Consider the following 20,696-nt stretch of genomic DNA (forward strand, 5'->3'; position numbering starts at 1 on the left):
TTGCTTTAATTTCAGGAAAAGTTTTACAGGTCATATGAAAAATTAAAACACTGAAAATATTTTGGGGGCCACATATAAAGTCATCTCTCCAAAAAACGGCTGAAGTTATTTTCTCACAGATTCTTTTTAAACACACTGGTAATTTTTTTTTAAAAAAACCTCATACTGGTAGCCGTTTTGTGATGGCTTTATGACTTGTAATACACATGGTACAAACTGGATGATTTCTCTAAAGACTTCAGTTCAGTTAAACTGGAAGGAAAGTTTATTATATATATATATATATATATATATATATATATAAAAAAAAAAAATCACACATTAATTTTATTTACTAATGTAAGTAAATATAAACTTATTGGAGTAAGGTCCTTGTTATGCAAAATAACAAAAAAGTGAAAGTATTACAATGCAGCTAAGGACATATAATAAACAGAATGAGCAGCTCACCTCTCATATCTTCTAGTCTGAGTCATTTGTTTTTTTGGATCTATTGCACTGCGTAGCTTTTTTGGGAGTCAGGTGAAAAAAGAACGAACGACTTGGAGTAGAAGAGTCTGTTTCCTGTACATAACCTACGAAGGTTCTGCGATGGTTTGTGCATGTGTGCCCAGTAGATAATGAACAAATCACTCCCCGAGATACTCGTTCCTCTGAGTTACGTTAAAGATTTGTTCAAAAAGAACAAATCGTTTATGAACAACCCATCACCAGAGTGTAGACGAATGTAGCGGAGTAAGAGTAGCGTTTCTTCTTCACAAATCTACTCAAGTAAAAGTATGGTGCAGTAAAACTACTCATAAATTACCCAAGAAACGTAACTCGTTACTACCCACCTCTGGTAACCGTGTGAAATTCATGTTGCAGTATCTTTACAATTTAGCATTTTAGATTAATACTTTTTCAGGTTTTTGTCTCTTATCTAAATCTAAATTGACCAAGTTTCATCTAAATGACAGTTAAGACTGGGATCTGAATTTAAAAACGTTATGGACATGGCCGGATTTTTGCTGCCTTGTCGAAAAATGTCACCATAGCACAAATCGCACGGTAAACCTTTTCACCGGGGTAATGGAGCAGAAGTTAGTTAGGAGTTCATTCGCACTTATTAATTTACAATAACGTTAGTAACAATAAGTGCTGACCAAAATTATTGAAAAACTACACTATGGACGTTCAATGTTATTAGAAGCTTCAAGTAAACAAAAAGGTGTAATCGTAGGTGTTTACATTTGAGCAATAAAGCTTTTCCACAATAGTTTTCTGCTCTAGTTTTTATTTTCCTCAATGTTGAGGCTAGAGAATAAGGTCTTTTGGGGTGCAGGGAGCACTGCTGAAGACCTTTTTTGACTCTGTGGTGGTCCCAGCCATCCTCTATGGAGTTCTTTGCTGATGCAGGAGCGTCTCTACTGCACACAGGAAGAGATTGGACGAGCTGATAAAGAAGGCCAGCTCAGCTCTCGGGATTTCCCTGGACACTGTACAGGAGATGGGAGAAAGTTGGCCGGTAGCTAATCTATCATCATGGCTGTGGAATGATTCTCACCCCCTGTGTAACAGTTTCATCTCTGAACAGCTCCTTCAGTGATGGACTGTTACATCCTAAGTGTCTGATGAACCGGTCTCTATATTGCACACTGTTATATGCTGGTACAATATCTAAATTTTAAAATATAGTTACAATAGTTACAAAATCCTAAATATAGTAATGATTTCTTACAATATAGTTACAATACCTTAAATTTGTGTGCAAAAGAAACAGTGCAATATTACCCTATAGTGCAATTTGTTTGAAAGTGCAATTGTATTGTTTTTCTCTTTTTCTTATGTTTTTATACACTTCTGGCCCTACTTTATATTTGCTAATTTTCTAAGCTGCTGTAACAAAGAAATTTCCCCACTGTGGGACAAATAAAGGTATATCTTATCATATTTTCACAAGCTTATTCAGCAGCGTTTTACAGAGTCATTAGTTTCAGTAAATGCATTAGGGCAACAGAACATTGACAAAAGATGAATAAGGAATCATCTTAATTTTTACTATCTCACATTTTACTATTTTCTCCAGACTAAGGTGGGTTAGGTGTTTTACGTTATTATAATATGTTTAAGGATTTTTGTTTTTGTTTTCTGATAACATTACAGTTACAGTAAAAACACTTTCTGGCTTTAAATATCTTTATTTTAATTAACAGAATTTAGACAAGTGGCAACAAATACAACATCAAATAATAATAATAATAATAATAAATAATAATAACCACCAAACACACTAAGATATATTGAGTGAACATTGCTAAAATGGGCCAGTTTGGAAAATCTTCTGTTCTCCTGTTTTTGGTTTTACGTTAATCGTAATGCCACATATAACACCATATAATTCCTGGAAGTCTATTGTCCTTCATACAATTTCAGAATTAAAATAAAAAGTACCAAACACAAATAAAATGATTCCTCTTTATATCTCTACTGAACAAATGAGAAAACTTCTTAGATAATACTGCTAAAATAACAATCTGTAAAAATAACACTTTAGAACTTTGAGATATAGAATACAATTATCTTTTACAGTACATGTATTTGTACATGTACAAGCTTTAACTTTTCTATCTTCTCCCATTCTCACTCATTCTCTACAGTGCTAATCCTGTACAGGGACACAGAGGGCCTGGAGCCGATCCCTGGGGACTCGGGGGACACAAGACAGGTACACCCTGGACGAGGTGCCAAACCGAGAAACACTGCTTAAAATTACAAAGATAAAGTTCCAGCCATTTGTTACATAAAACGCATACATAGTGTCTTACATCATGTCTTTCTGTGATGGCCCGTCATCGGCACACCTTGAAGGGTAATTTGTGCATTCACACATAGATCTACATAAACATGTACACAGACCCATTCACTACATTTATTTTTTAGTATTCTGCTTAGTTAATGGCTTTGGTATTTATTTATATTAAACAATAAGACACAAACATTCATTTCATTTAAATATTTACTTATAAGTGCATCATATCTGAGGGGAGTGCACACATCCTAGGTTATGTTGTTTTGTATATTTTAAGTTAATATTATGTTTCTGTGAGTTTAAGTTACCGTTGAGGTGTGAATGGCTGGAACTGTTGCACTGAGCTCTCACTGTGGTCCATCAACTATTAAGGTCTGGCACGCTGCATCAACCGCAACTATGGTTCCACCGGCTGTACCAACATGTACAGTAACTGTGGGTGGGAACTGGCTGCCTGCCATTTTATGTTTGTGTGTACCAAACCATATATATATATATATATATATATTTATATATGGTTTTTTTGTTTCTTTATTTTTTTATTTGTTCTTTTTTTCAATATTTGTTTAGTTTATATTAGTTATTTAACTGCCCCATGTTTGTTAGTTTGGTTGTTTAGTTTGTTGTGATCTTGATTTGAAAGTTTAATATTGCTTTCTTTAAGTTACGTGTACAGTTTTTGATTTATTAAAACTGTTATTTGGGTGAAAGCTTGGTTTTCTACATCCCCTCATTTATTTGGGCTGCAAAGGCCCTCACAATCACTCTCTCAGTTCAGCAGGAAGTCACACAGTCACAGTTTAAGAGTTGTTGAATTGGGTGAATCTCCTTCAGAGGCTGTAAAACAGATAAACTATTATTAGTATGAATTTGGATTCGACATTACACACGGATTAGAGCATAAATTCAGCTAACAGCAGAAACTCTCACATTAAAGTGTATACACAGACTGTTTAAGCGGTGTGTGTACACTACACTGTGTGTGTTACATTTAGAGAATCTATAAGGGGTTAAATTAAGACGGGTCATTAGAGTCACAGGGATTCTGTTCAGCTCATTTTATGATTTACAATTTGGGGTTTAAAGGTGGATTGTTATGTTTATAAACCTACATGTTAATGTTAATCCAACATCAATGTGTGCAGAGTAAAGCTAATGATCACCAAGACATGATTGATTGATTAGCCGACTTCAATACACCATGGTGTGATATTATTGTCCATCATCTGATAAGCAGCTCGTTTTTTACTCTTAGGATCCGGACTCTGGATGGAGAACTTTATTCCATCATTTACTTGTATGTATGTATAAAATTAGAAAATGTATGTATGTATAATACACAGAGTATTAAATGCTCACTTACAGTCAGTGGATGTTTGTGGCACAAGCTTGTGTGAATTAGAGATGGTACATGAGCCGTTCTCTAAAAACTTCCCATCTGCCTCCTTCCTCGTCTCACCAGAGTTCTTCTTCCTCCAGACCACAATTCCAGCAACAACGATGACGAGAGCGACGAGAGCCGCGATTACAGCAATGATGATAGCAATCGATCCTCCACCTGTTAAATCAGCACAGAGTCTTTATTATCTGCTGCAGCAAGAAATCAGCTTTAACACTATAAATCTGGAGTTTTACTGGACCTTTTGGTACGTCTTTTCGAATCTCCCCTGTGCTGTGCTGAACCACACAGGTGTAGTTGTGTTTCTGCAGCTCCTCAGCTGGGACTTTCAGAATGCTTCTCTTCTGGAAGCTTCCATCCTGGTTGGGTAACGTCTCTCTGAGCTCCACGTCCTCATTTACGTCCTCTCCGTCCTTCTGCCAGGTGATGTTTAGTGGTTTGGGGAAGAAACCTGTAGCGTGACACACCACCTCTGAAGAAGGAGAGTGTTTCTGGAACACTGAGACCTCGGGAACAACTGCAGAGACACAGAGATACAGAAATATTACAAAATTGTCAGATTTATTAAAGTACTGTGAAAATAACTACAGTTTACAAATTACATGAGACAATAAAATAAAATAAGCAATACTTTTATATTGTTTATTTTATAATAAAATTAGTTTCATCTAATTTTTCATCATAAACAATATTTATTTTTATTATATATAAATATTTATTTGCATATTCATGACAAACCCCTAAAAAATAAATGTGTTACAAAATAAACATTATACAAGAATTTGTATTAATGATCTTGACGGCTGTCTCGTGCCTAGGGTTTATTATAATAGTAATATCATATTTGATAATAATAAACCTATGAAGTTATGTTCATATACAGTATTTGATAGCGATTTTATATATATATATGTGAGATTCTTTTCTTTTCCCACGTGAGTCAGTCCGCTTCAGTCGTGCTCTTTAACCATCAGATGTGACCTCGCCATTTCAACCAATCATAACCAGGAGCCTAAATCCTGTTTACATGAAATAAACCTGCTTGCGAACAGGTTCAAGCTTATGGATATGTTGCTATGACAACAAATGCGAGAAGCGCATCGAAGAACGAAACAATCCAAGATCAGGACAAATCCACAACAATCAAATCCAGCTAACTGAGCTAGCATTATTATTTTTAAACAACCTGAGCAAATACGTCAGTCCCACCACACAGGATGAAAACGTGTGAATTGTTTAGAGCGTGACTTGTAGGATTATAAAGACATGGTGACATTTTAAAAGTCTCAAAAGTCAACATGACAAGCTGAGCGTCCACTAGCGCTATTAAAATCCACAAAGGACTTTTTACGTGCTTGATTTCCAAGACTAATTTGCACTTGTGTTATTGTGAGACTTGTGTAAGCGTGTGAGTGGGTTTGAGACTAATTCTCTCAGAGTTTGGGGAAAAAGGCAGATTGGAGACTTTTAACGTGTGACTTTTGATAACACCATAAAAATGTGTTTCTCTTGCTCCACTCTGAAGCTTCTGCACTCAGAGTCGTTTAAGTGTCGGTAAGTGTATCGAGGTGCGGCTGGTAACATCAAGCAATAATTCTTCTTTTAAATGATCTTAAAAACATAACAATTGGGTACTTGTCTTAACCCTGACCGTCTTCTCTAATCTTACACAAGTGTTTAATATTTAAAACTTTTTGCTCTCAGACTCTCTCTCATGCAAATGCTTTTTTTTCCCAGAACCCCTGATCCGTGCTGAAACTAGCCCGCTCTGCTAAATATCACACAGATAACATTCAGATTAGTAACTCATACTGTAGCCTAATTATACATGCACAAGTCTGTCCAAGTGTTACATGATACGAGGGAGTGTTTAAAGTGTTTATGTGGTGTTTAAGAAGCAGTTGGGACAGAAGTGTTCCCAAAACATGACTAATGATATTACTGTGTTTTAGAGAAACACTGATTATCTACCAGCAGGCAGAACTGGACAGTTTGCTGATCAGCCTCGGATAAATCACATTCTGTCACAATCACGCATGAGCTTCTGAGCGGCCCAACAGAAACACATTTCTATTGTGTTACACTGGTATCAAAAGCTGTGCGTGTTAAAAAGCGTCTGGTCAGAAATTTTCTACAAAATCTGCGAACGTATTAGTTTCAAAACTCATTAAACACACACACACACACACACCTCAAAATGCTGTGACTGCAAATTAGCCTCAAAACCCAGAAGTGATAAACAGGTGTGTGTGTGTGTGTTCATTAAATCTCACACATTACTGTATGCTTGCTATTACTCCACACGTTCTCATAGTAAAGTTGATGTTTGAGACTGCAGAGGAGGGGACAGCGGCTGATGTCTTTAATTTTCTACTTTAAACACCCACAGTCTCCACCTCAGTCATCGATACATAAACACCATAAGACGAGTCTGTGAGTAAACACCAGTAAACAGTGGAGCTGAGATGTTTCTCAGTGAAAAGCTTTATAACATTTGCATTTCTATATACTGTATGATTTTAAATAGTATAAACAGAATTGATGTTTTGTTGCACTAAAATGCTTGTGTATGCTTTTAATTTATTGATTTACAAACACACATTAAGAAAGTAAACACACCTGCTGTATGAAACACAGTCAATGTATCTAAAGTTACTCAGAATCAACTTTTAAACTGCTACAAAATCTACTGTAAGGTCATAATCTATGCTTTTGTGAGACTGGAACACATGACTACTTCATAAAGCTTTGTTTATTATTATTACCTCATTAATTACCTCATTAATGCACCTTGGAGTTTTTCACATAACCACATTCCTACCACCTGACAACACTCTGGTTAATAGTGCAGCATGGGTGTTGTTTTTAATAACTTTATTCTCCCTCAGTGTGATCTTTTCATTTTAACCCAACATTAATATTCTCCTACACTTTGTTGCGTGTATGCGGTTTTGAACTGGCTGTTATAACATTACAATTTCCCTTTAAATCATTTTACTGTCTTCTCATGTATATAAGGTAACATTAGCTAACACAGCTGTACATCTGAGAGAAGACTGGCAGGTTTTGAGGTGTGATGGTCTCCTGCAGGTCACTCAGTCAATCAGATCATCTCGTCAATCAATCAGCACCATTTACACTTAAACATAACCTGGTCCAAGACCAAACCACTGCATGTATTACTCACAATTAGGTGGTACAATAAAAAAGGATTGTGTGCACACACACGCACGCACGCACGCACGCACGCACGCACGCACGCACGCACGCACGCACGCACGCACGCACGCACGCACACACACACACATATATGTTACCTTTCCTCTGCTGAGTCTTGTTGCCGTTAGACACAAACTTTAACTGATAAATACAGTCCTTCTCCAGATAGTCCTTCCAGTGTTTAGCCTCTGTGCCTTTAGGATCCCAGTCCTTTATAACACTCTTGGCTTTATCATTAACTGCAGTCCAGGTTCCAGAAGTCAGATTCAGACTGATGAAATCTTCTCCATCATAACTGTACCGATCGTATCCTCTAGTGGTGTTATCATCATCACGCTCACAGCCGAACATCCTCTGTACTGTATGATTTCCTGCACACACACACACACACAAAGTTTATATGAGTTCCCATTCCATTTTTACCGAAGACATTGTGTATAAGAACATTTAATATCTCCTGTTCTGTGAGATTCTACACTGCATGGACACACAGCTCTGTGTGTGTAAAGAGAGAATTACAGTCTGTAGAAGAGTTAAGACTGAAGGGGCACTGAAAAACGATTTAGTTTAATAAACTGCAGGGACCGAGCACCAGGGACCGGGATGATAGAACCATTTGCTATCAGAACGACTGCAATATGCAAGAAATAAAATACAGAGCTTGTGGATTCACAATAAATGAGATGGATGTTTTTTAAAAAGTATAAAAAAACATTCCACAACCCAAAAATATTCATAAAAAAATAAATAATACAAAATATGAAGTAAAAATAAAACAAATGACCCTGTAATTTACCTTTAAAAAGAATCATAGATGTAGTGAGATATTTGGGGCGGGGGGGGGGGGGGTCCTGCTGTGTGGGACGACTTTCTTACACACACACACACACACACACACACAGTTTACAGATAGAGACTCTCACTTAACCAAGCGTGCACACAGACACACACACACAGACACAGACACACACGCACACACTAGCATGCAGACAAGGGGGGGGGAGCTGCTGTGTAGGATGATTTTCACACGCACCAGTTAACTGAATAGGGACACACCCTCATACCAGTGTGCGAGTGAGTCTCAATTTGGTAAACCGGTGTGTGAAAGTCGTTCTACACACACATACAAACAAACTAAATAAAAGATGGTTTATGCTCACATAAACATGTCATAGTGTTATAGTAAACAGTACATGCGCACAGTGACGTTGACCACACGAGTGTTGCACGCAAGAACCTTTGGCTCAGTTGTGATCATGTGATGATACTCAATGATACTCTGTACACGTTAATTAAGACACACTCGTTAATTAAGGCAAATTTTATTAAAAAAATTTGTTCGTCTTGCGGAACGCTCGCAAACCGGGTTATTCTCAACTCGAGGTTCCACTGTAACCTTGTTACAATGTAAAAACCAATATTAAAATTAAATATTATATATTTTTATTGTATTAAGGAGAGGATAACTTTAAAAAATACCAACTGGTTCTAGCTCAGTGGCCCTGCAGATGTTTCACATGAGCCTCAACTGAACTTTGGAATGCAGTTTTGCACAGAATGAGGCTTGTGGACTTTAGGGTTTTCTCACAGGGAACGATTGTTCCGTTCCCCTAGTATGATTTCTTATCCTTATGCTTCTCTCACACACACACACACACACACACACACAAACACGCACACACATTAAGGCGAAAGAGAGAATGTGTGAACCGGCACAGTGTCACATTATGCCTGCGCGCACACACACACAGCGATGGGCTAAGGAAAGAAAGGCGCTTTCAAACACAAAATAAAATGTGTTTTACACACACACACACACACACACGGGGTCACAGTGTTCTAGTAAATAGTACACGCGTGCATGGATGTTGATTATACCAGTGAGAGACGAGCACTAAGACTCAGCAGGGGAAACGATTACCCACAATTCCCCAGCACAAAAGAGAGAAAAACCCTCGGCTCAGTTGTGATCACGTGACACTTGGCGTCAAAACAAGAAGCGCATACGTAATACATGATACTCGGTACTCGTAAACCAAGACTCGTTCGTTTTCCAAGTCAAAATTTATTAAATATCTTTGCTCGTCTTGTGGACACTCGCAAACCGTGTTACTCGCAATCCGAGGTTTTACTGTAGTTGGTTTGTTTTCTGAGAAAGGAGAAGAACCTGCTCGGGTCATGAACTGTGAGACACCCGTTAATGCTCCGTGTGGATGTTTTTGTTTTTGTGACTCTAAACATTCCCTATGACACATCTGTCGCGCGGTTCAGAGGGTGAAATGACGGCGCGCTGCACAGATACAGCATGAGGAATGACTTTATAACTCCACTCTGTAAGGTGAGTAATCAGGTCACTGTCTACATTCTCTACTGATTTCCAGTCAAATTGAAATAAAGTGCTCATTAAACATTACTTTCTTTAGTCATAGCACATGAGCGTTATTTATTTAAAAGATTTACTTTATCGCAAAAGTAAAGTGTTTATGTAAACTAAGTTAATCATACAGATGTAAACAATGAATAAATAAATGCAAGAAATACTATAAATAAATATAATGCCTGCTATAATAAAGTTCATTGATTAGTATAAATACATATAATAAATATCTAATCATGTATTTTCTATTCTCAGGATCATCTGGGTTTAACAGAGGTCTGGTGTGTGATGGCAGCATGTCCTTGTGACCTGGAGAGACCAGGAATGGCTACAAAATTCTCCCATCAAGAAGACAATATTCCTGTCTTAGGAATATTAGAGAGACACTTCTGCTCTTTTTTTCTCACCTTGCTGTGTGTAGGTTTTCAAACTTCACTGTGGTGCTAAAACTATTGAATTTAAAACCTCACCGTGCATCAGTGTTTTGGGTTTAACATGTTTTCTGTGCTGTGTGTTTATATTGTATTTTTGTGAATACCTAAAAATTTAATATATACTGTAAAATTCAAGATAAGTGTGGGGGATTTGGAATAGAGACAAAATACTGGATAGAGTGTAAAATATTTTTATAAAAATTATTTAATTTAAATATAATTCAGGTAAGTTTTGTAACAAAAGCAGCTGTCAAATAGGAGAAAAACGTAAACATTAAAATGTTGCATATTTTTATATTTACTTGTATTTGCATAGCGAGAGGGTGTGTGTTAATGAAATTAAAACAACAGTTGGTCCATCGTCTGCATCAACATCCTATTCGATCTCTCGATGTTCCTTCCTCTGTATCTGTACTCAGCGCTGCTCCACCTAAACTTGAGATTTCATCCAGGCATTATGAGTCTCCTGCGCGGCACGTCAGGTTTTTTCCTCTTCCTCCTAGCTGGTCTTGTGCTACTGTCAGTGGTCTCAGTCTGTGTTTCCTCCAGCGTCTGTCTGCAAGAAAATATAAAAGCAAGAAATTAGCTGAAAGTTGCAACCATAAACAGCTCGTACAAATTGCATTTTTCCAACATTTAAATTTAGTCACAGCAATTATAGCCATCACAGATAACCTGAAATTGTGTGGAGCTCATCAGTATCTCAGTTTTTATAAGTGTATCTGAAATGTGTTTGAGTAGATACATACTGTAAAGGTTAGACATAAAACAATGAGTAAAGAGTAAAGTCCCTGTAACTCTAATAACTACACAAACACAACACTAAAGTTCATCACATTCTACTGTTTTAAACTGGAAATGATCTGAGGCCATAAAGTAAGCAGATATGAGGAGTTAACTTTGTTGTGAGTTAATGTGAAAGGATCATCCTGTATATCTGATTATATTTATTTAAAATGTCACCACAAGATCCACAGACAATCACCAGGAGACGTCGTGATAATATGAGACTCTCTTTAACAGCGTTAATAACGTTAGTATTTAATATTAACTTACCTTTCGCTCGCAGACTCTCTGTTGGACCAGGATCCACACGCTCCGGTTCGGATGATGGTGAACCATAGACGGTGTCGTGAGACAGACTCGATCACACTGGATGGTCTTTATCTTATTATTTATCTTTTCCTCACTTCAGTATCGCACCGCGCACTGTGTGCTGCTCGAGCCGCGGTTTGTTTGTTACTGAGAAGGAGCTTCTTCCCACAGGCAATACGGTCTCTCAATCACACCACCACACAGTACTGACCCACACATATGGTTTGTACACACACACTGGACATTCTGGACATTTGTTTACACTATTGGCCACTGCACAACTACACTTCGTGGTCATCAAATCAAATCACATCAAATCACTCCATCACAAGTCACTTTAAATAAATCACTTTAAGCATATTTGAACTGCACAAGTCACTTTAATATGTGGATGTGGATTGCACAACCATGGACATTATCATTCTTTTATTACAATTTATTTGGCTGCTCTTATTGTTTTACATTTTTTCATATATTCTTCATATATTTTCTATATTGTGTATTTTTGTGTACAGTTATTTTATTTTTAACTTTTATTTGTATATTTTTATTTTATTCTTCCCTAGTTAAACTTACCCTTTATTTTAATTTTCATATTTATTTCCTATACATATTCTTTTATTCTTAGGTCACGAGCAGTTGTCTAAGCATTTCACTGCATATCATACTGTGTATGACTGTGACAAATAAAATTTGAATTTGAATTGAATTTGAATATTTACACGCGTGTGTAAATACTTATACTTCTGTAAATATCAGAGTTTTTATGTGTAGTGTCCCATTATCTTTGGATGTTTTTTATCTGTGTAAATTTCAAGCAAATTCAGTACTTATGTCCTGCCTCCCGTGCTGGGGAACGCATGAATTGTTCCTAAGACCACCTCTGCAATCCGTCCATGGATTGGTTCCCGAGCTTGGAAAGATTGCATGCATACAGACAAAAATCAACTGGTCCTGGGGCCAAGTATGCTCGAAAACGCTTTCTGAACCACAGTGAGAAAATGCCTTTGGATTGATGTTCAGGATGACAAAGCTCACAGTAGGTGTATAGAGCAGGAACATTTATAATGACCAAGTGATTCATTTATTACACCTCAGTTCAAGTGTTTAGCCAGTCTATGGGTGGGGAAATTACAGTGTTCCAGTATGTAGAACCCGACTCAAATTCTGTACAGCACATTTTATCACATGATTTCTGACTGAGGCTGGCTACTAAGAACTGACCAAACTGTTTAATTTTACACTTTTGGTCCATTAGGCACTCCAGATACACAAATACACACGTACAAGAACAGATAAAGTGAGTTTTCCACATTTAGGCTTTCACTCTATTGCTTTCCTCAGCTCACAAAATATTAACAATATCAGAAGTCGAAAGAACAAACTCTTTTAATGTCCCTAACATTCTTACACTGTAAATTATTCTATTTTATGTAAATTATTCTATTTCTATTCAGGTCACCATTAACCCAATAGTAATAAAGTATTTTATGTAAACCAGGGGATTTCATGTATTTTATGTAAATTATAAATATAATAATTTAATTATATTTTTAATTATAATTTATTAAATATAATTTAATAATTTATAATTAAAAATATAAATAAAGTATTTTATGTAAAGCAGGGGATTTTATGTATTTTATGTAAATTATAAATATAATAATTTAATTATATTTTTAATTATAATTTATTAAATATAATTTAATAATTTATAATTAAAAATATAAATAAAGTATTTTATGTAAAGCAGGGGATTTTATGTATTTTATGTAAATTATTCTATTTCTATTCAGGTCACCATTAACCCAATAGTAATAAAGTTTAATTGGTCTCCTGTCTGGTAGTTTTCTAGCATGCACTCATTCCTCCAATTTTTCTTCTTTAAATTAGCATAAATTTCTTCTATAAATATATTCTGTGTGTTCACCCACATTGAATTGGGGTCACAACAAGCAACACATGTTAGAAGAAAAACCACTGAAGCTCAACTGTGGATCTGTTCTGTCTGTCCAAAGTCAACCTTAGATCTCAAAGAGGTTAACGTTGTTATTTTATAAATGTTGTTTGGGAATTTAGTCACGTTGTGAGGCTAACATGCTAATGATAGCTTGTTTTGCATGTGGAAGCACTGTCTCTGGGTTGGTCAGAATGTACTAAAGAACTGGTTTGAAATATTTTAAGGAGTCAGACCAGTGTGAAAATTTACAAATAAATGTCATTTAATTCACAAATGTAATCTGCATTTACAAACCTCTCAATATTTGTGAGCATCTCTGTTTTTCTGTAGATTCTTTATGACATTTTTTAAAAACAAAATAGCATCATGGCTCAATTATATTGTTGTATTCGGTGCCCATTTTAAAGTGTGTGTTGCAGCTCACAATAAAATTGGATTTATGTTGGAGATTCACCCCTCATTCAAGTCTCCCTTCTATATCTCAACAAAAAAGAAAAAGAAAACTACATTTACTTACTCTGAAGTGGAAACAAATTCAACAGAACTATTATTATGACCCAAGTACTATGACGGCAATGGCACAAATGCCTGGGCCCAATCAGTGTTGATTTGCAACTATATTATTATTATTATTATTATTATTATTGGACATTATTTACCATTAAAGATAGCTGGAGATAATCTCTCAAAAAAGACAGTAAAGTAAAAACATCCCACGTTTAAAGTGCATGATCTGGGCAACTATGTACAGTACTATAGACTCCCATCAACGGGTCTCCACAGCGGATCGTCTGATACACACAACTTTTGGCACAGGTTTTACACCGGATACCCTTTCTGACACACCCCTCCCATTGTACCCGGGCTTGGGACTGGCACTGCATGCAGTAGCTGGGTAGTACTGGGTGTGGCAAGCCACCGACAGCAGGGCTAGAACCAGGATCCTCAGATCCCCAAATCAATAACCTAGAGTCACCTGAGCCACCACTTCCCCAGTCTATTGTGTCTATATTCAATTCAAAACATGTACTGTACAAGCACAGAGGCAGTGGAACACATTAACCTTCAGTATGACATGACCTTGACCTAGATTATAATATTTATTATAACTAATGTTCTTTCATCACGAGTGAGTCGACTCGTCTGGCTTGGAGAGAAATTACTGAAAATTCATGGAAGTATAAAAGATCATAATAATAATAAGAAGAAAATGTTGGTATTGTGAACATGTGTGTATTAGTGCTGAAAGTCCTGAATGTGTTTTACCTTCAGTGTGATTAAAGCTCTTCTTTGTTAGATCCACAAAGGCTTGGAACTCGATCTGCTGAACCTTCATATGCTGTGTCTCTCTGTCATTATCATTAACTTCAATCTTCTTCATCCACTCCGTCTTTGGGATCATCTTACTGATGCTGCTGTCATAGGACACAACCTGCTCTCCATCCACCAGACCAACAGCAGTGGAATGCCCATTGAAAGTGTAGAGGTACTGCAGAGTGTGTGTGTCTGTAAAAGTTCACACACATTTATTAACTATAAAGTTGTATCACATTTAAAACTATAAAGTTGCATAAAATAGAAAAAGAAAATGAAAGAAACCCAGGATGATGTCACCGTCACCTACAACACTAACTGACTGAGGACACAGTGTGGGTAAAATTTACCTATTTTTTTTTTTTTTTACCTACCTGGCTGTAACCTACTGCCTCAAAAAAAAAAAAAAAAATATATATATATATATATATTTTTATATATATATATATATATATATATATATATATATATATATATATATATATATATAGTATAGAAATTAATCCTCCAGGCTCAGTCTCATTTGTTTATAGAAGTACCAAGTACCAATAGTCAAACACTGGTGTGAAGGATACATTTATTTATTTGATTGTTTGACATTAGGGGGGTTAAATTAAATACACATAGAAGAAAGGTTTAGATGTTTAAAGATCGCAAGTGATTTACCTGAACAGGCAGAAAGTTCATTCCACCATGTACAGTAGGTGTCAGGGCAGAAAATCTAACTTTATGACTCTTTAAAGACAGTGCAGTGATCCCTCAGCGTACAGTAACTGACACCTGAATAACATGATCCCTGAGTGAGGATGGAGCGAGCAGTCAGTCAGCTGTGTATGATTGTGTTGGCTTGAGAGAGAGAGAGAGAGAGAGAGAGAGAAAGAGAGAGAGAGAGACAGAGAGACATAAAGAGAAAGAGAGAGAGAGAGAGAGAGAGAAGGTGAGTGTGGAAGCGTTAGCACCTTTAAGAACAGCTGGAAGAGGAGACAGGAAGACAACAGTATGGAAGATTTAACACGTTCAGACATTAGATCAACATGAAGCATCAGATCTATGAAAAAGAGAGCAAGAGAGTAGAATTAACTCTTTTATAAAGGAAAATCCCCTCCAGTGACAGAAGTTAGAAATTAGAAATACTGACATGCAGTAGGAGAAAAGAAAAACACTTTCAGCAGGTTCGAGGTGAGATTCACAGAGCGGTGTAGAACACAAACACTGACGTGATATCTGTCGGCTGTCATCTGTTACACTGAAATTAGTGTTAGATCTGTTAGTACTGTTATTAGGGATGTGGTTTGCTGGCTTTACCTGTAAGGTGCTATAACTATAGACTTAGTTTATTCTCTTAAGGATTAACGAGCTGCAGCTCACGTGGTAGCAGATAAATTCAAGTGAAATCACAATACTAAAATTATAGTACAAATTTAAAATAAAAATAAAAAAACTGAATAAAGCTGTTTCTTATTTGCGTGGAATTTAAGCAGAGTAAACATTCACACAGCGAGTCTTTGGATTTTATCTTGTATAACACTTCTGTGTTGACAGAAAACAGACTGTGTGTGTTCATCAGGAAAAGTGAGTGAGCCACAGTCACTGTCAGATTAATGTACAAACTCTATATAATAAAACTATATAAGATACATAGCCTTTATAAGACACTACTTTTATTTAAGTTTACTCACAATGACGTCAAAATTATATGATTTCTTAAAATGATGAAAGTATACCGGGGGCGCTATTCTGTATTGTTTTCGGTGAACTTGAGCGTCAGAAAATGAACCGGAACTCGAAAAATTTATACAGGTCATCTCTTTACAAACGAGTTCCGTTCCAAGAGCACATTCATAAGGAGGATTTGTTCTCACACCTTTTGTACAAATATACAATATAAAGCAAACCAATTAATTTACTTGACTAAATCTGTCCCCTTTCCCAACACTGCCATCATGTGGCCAAAAAAATTACCCGCACCTATAAAAATTGATCTGTGTGAAATGTAGTCTTTAAATATTGATTAGGAGAGTCACGGATGTCATTTTGTCTCACAGCAAATTTCCCGATAAGTAATAATAGAAACTCGTGATTCCTTCCACAACACAAAAATATCCATATAAAAATGATTGATTGAAAATGAAAAAGCAAAAATAAAACCAATTAAAATGCACTTTACCTCTGTGTGTGAAGCAGAGATTATTGTGTAGGAAGACTAACACAATCATGCGTGCGTGGATGTTTTACTTGGGCTGCAACCTAATTGCAATGGGAACCGCGGATGCCATTCTGTCAAAGTTTTACCATCAGTATTATATACTTATAAGTTTTACCATTAGTAACATGCTAACCATGTTAGCATACTGCTAACAGCATGCTAATCATGTTAGCATAATGCTAGCAGCATGCTAAGAATGTTAATGTCTTCCTCATCTTGATAGATGAGAAAGACAGATTGGTTGCATGAGTTAAATGAGCCTTCCCCCATTGGGTTTGTCAAAAATCAAAAACTTTGCTCTTACATCACTACCGATAATGAGCAAATTCATACATTTTACCACCATGCAGCAAGAAATAGTCGAAAGGACAAGGTGGCCCTAAAAACAGCAAGGGGCAACCTGTCCAGGGTCATCAGAGAGGCGAAGGGCGCACACGCCCAGAGAATCCACAACCACTTTGAGACAGCAGTGTCACAAAGCTCATGTGACAGGGCATACAAGCAATCACCAACTACAGGAAGAAATCACCCGCCTGTGACAGTGACCGCTCCCTGCCAGATGCGCTGAACACGGTTCGACTTGCAGAAACATGCGACAGCGAGGAAGTCCACCCCTCCACCGTATGGCTGATGTGAGAAAAACTCTATGCAGAGTCAAGCCACGTATATCTTTTCAAGCCATATCTAATGTTTACTATTTTTCCTTTCACTACCTCAACTCATACTCCATTATTACTGAAAGTATTGAAGTGTGTTACGTTGTTGTGTTGTCACTCTGTAGCTCTTTGTTTGTACATTTGCATGTGCACTTTGTTGTCAGTTTTCTATTGTTGTCTCTTTTTGTATAGAAATAAATAGTTTAAGGTTAACTTTAAATCTTTAAAAAAATTTATCTGTCATACCTGAGCTAGTCAGCCAATTAGGTCTCGTAGTTAGCTAGCTAGTTCTGGTTAATTAACATTGTTGAATGTGTGTAGTATGTAGTTTCGTTTCACTGTGTACTTGAACTGTATATGGTTGAAATGACAGAAGTCGACTTGACTTGACTTGACTTATGTACTTCATCGACTGTTAATTCTCTACAACATTATAACATGTTTCCTTCAGCATAGTTTTATATCAGCATGTATTTTCTGGCTTTTGGATTAACTTTTAGTCTTTAGCCATTGTTGTGACAGTGACGCATTTCATACCTTTACAGTGTTTGACTTGCAGGTCACGGGTGGCTCAGTGGTAGGAGTTTCGCCTAAGTGCCGGTCCCAAGCCCGAAAAAAATGGGATCCGGTGTAAACAAACCTGTACCAAGCTTGTATGTGCAGACCGGAATGGTCCACTGTGGCGACCCCTTGCTGGGAGCAGATGAAGGAACAACAACAATGCTTGGACTTGAGTACCTCAGATGTAACACTAACAACACTTGTGTCTGTCACTTCATCCGTTCAATTTGGGTGAGGAGGAACAAAGTGGTACAAAAGAACTTTTTGGAGTATTTTGGTTTTTTAAATCTGTCCTGTATTCTATGATGCAACTCTTGTGGGGAAAATCCTAACACATTACTCAGATCTTGTACTGATGATGGGAGAGTCAGACAGGCCTTGGGCTCTGTGGTGGTTAATCCATGTGTGAAAACAGATTAAAAAAATACATATGTATTACAATTTGCAGATTTTTATTTATTATGAGTGGTGATTGCAAAGCAAAGCTTATTATTTTTCATTGTCGTAGAGACATGGGGGAAGGCTCAATTAACTCAGGCATCCAACCACTTTTTCCTTATCTATCAAGATGCTCATATGCCCCAACCCCCAACATCACAGCATGCAGTTAGCATTAGGCTAACATGATGCTAACAATATTAGCAAGTCACTATCAAGATGGCAACAATATTAGCATGTCCCAAATTAACTGCCCCCCAAAAAAAATCCCATAGAATTAACATTGAGATCAACTTTAACAGATTCTTCGTTTGTGGCTCAAAGATTTGTTAGAAATCTAAAATTTACCATATTGGAAGAGGGTATCGAGCTGTCTAAGTTTTACCCCTGGGGCACAAGAGATGCCCAAATTTGCCCCATTGACATACAATGTTAACTTTTAGGAACTTTGAACCAACCTAAAGCACCAAAAACATTAAAGAACTAAATGATGGCAAAATGATTAGTATGTTGCTAGCATCATGCTATATGCTTAGCATGTTGCTAGCATGATGCTAACATGATTAGCATGGTGCTGCATCAAGGAGACTGACTCTGACCATTTTAATAATTCATTGATAAATTAGTGATTTCTTCGTTTTCGGCTGTAGTGCTGAAGGTAATCGTGTCTCCGCAGTAGTGGATGTGCCTATATTCACGCAGACGTTTGAGGAGATGATGGACGGAAGAGCCGACCGGATAGGGTTTGTTTTAAGCCTAGCACAGACTCCCACTGCGCTTCCGCTTCCTCGCGCACCGCTGACAATGTCCCTCCTCCGGCATCAGGCAACGCCGAGGACTAGCCTGGTCATGATGCAAGCACTAGCTTTTGACGCAGCTCATCTTGAACAAATTTTACCGGGTTATTGAGTTCTACAAGTGTCTGTCGGTGGTAAATACTAACACCGGGTTGCTCCGATGTCCATATACTGTGTAAAATAAAGGCGCTACGACACGAAGTCAACACAGTAACACCATTGATTGAGTTAAACTATTCCCAGCTGTGTATTTGTATACTGTTAACTGTATTTCGCATAATAACTGTCCAAATTGTTGTTTGTTTTAGACCTACATTTTATTTTGATCAAGTTTGACTTCCTAAACAAACTGGGTGTGGTGCAGCATGCCCTCTGCCATTTTGTACTGATTAAACCGGATTTATAAACTGTATATGACTGTATATCTTTTTTTCCCACTAATTTACATCTTTAAACTCACCTGCTGAACAATGAACAACACATGTAATAAAAAGTAGAGGTTTTAGTAGAGAGCTGTATCCCTTCATCTTCCCATGGAGACCTCAGACTAAAAGAAATGAGCAAGTATAAAAATATCGCCGAAGTAGTTTTTATCCTTTGTATATATAAATATATTTATATTATTTTGCTTACCACAAGACATGATTACGGGGTCTGTCCATGACAAGTCACATAACTTTTAGACTAGTAGTGGTCTATCCGAGTGCTAAACTGTGTGTGTGTGTGCAGGAGCTTAGCTCGAGCAAAACAGGAAGCATCTTCTCTTCTTCTTCTCGTTGGTTTTTAACGGCGGCTGACACTTTAATAGGTGCATTACCGCCACCTTCTGCTCCGGAGTGTGGAACAGAGTCTCACATTCTATTTATCAGACCCGTTTCTTTAATAAAATTGACGAAGATTTTACTATTTACTTCACTCGCCCATTTTATTAAAACCTTAAGATCCACCTCCTGATTTATGTTCTTTCTTATTTCCTTTATCATTGTTTCTCTTTCTTGTTCATACTTCCTACAAACAAGGAATACATGAGTTATTGTTTCTTCAACATTGCAGTGATCACATTGTCCATTTGGGTGTTTCCCTATTATTTTAAGTGTGCTTTTTAAATTTGTGTGCCCTAATACTATTCTGTTGAAGATAACCTCTTCTTTCCTTGATTTACCTATATACTTTATGTTTTGATTTACCCTGTTTATTAAACTGTAAAGGAATCTATTTCATTATTCCACTTTACTTGCCATTCTTCAACCACTTTACTCCATATTAAAACCTTAATCTCTGATTTGCTTAATGGCATTTGTATTTCTATTGTTTCTAATTTGTCCACTTCTTCATTTCCCCTTATCCCTACGTGTGCTGGAACCCACATGAAACTGATTGATGTGCCTTTTTGAACAATTCTTGAATATATGTGTAGGATATTAAAAAGAATATCTTGATGAGTAGATT

At 36.8% G+C, this 20,696-nt stretch overlaps 1 protein-coding gene across 1 annotated transcript; it reads right to left on the reverse strand.

The window, feature by feature from the left end:
- Positions 1-3,487: 3,487 nt before the first annotated feature.
- LOC128509323 (major histocompatibility complex class I-related gene protein-like) lies at positions 3,488-19,980 on the reverse strand. Its single transcript, XM_053481004.1, has 7 exons — positions 19,881-19,980; positions 19,708-19,794; positions 14,542-14,781; positions 7,508-7,780; positions 4,432-4,707; positions 4,155-4,349; positions 3,488-3,628 (listed from the first exon to the last, which is right to left on the reverse strand). Exons 2-7 carry the CDS (start codon positions 19,772-19,774, stop codon positions 3,585-3,587), a joined length of 1,095 nt encoding a protein of 364 aa, XP_053336979.1. The 5' UTR covers positions 19,775-19,794; positions 19,881-19,980; the 3' UTR covers positions 3,488-3,584.
- Between the last annotated feature and the right edge of the window lie 716 nt (positions 19,981-20,696).

Source organism: Clarias gariepinus, chromosome 21 (assembly GCF_024256425.1).
Source record: "Clarias gariepinus isolate MV-2021 ecotype Netherlands chromosome 21, CGAR_prim_01v2, whole genome shotgun sequence".
Lineage (NCBI taxonomy): Eukaryota > Metazoa > Chordata > Actinopteri > Siluriformes > Clariidae > Clarias > Clarias gariepinus.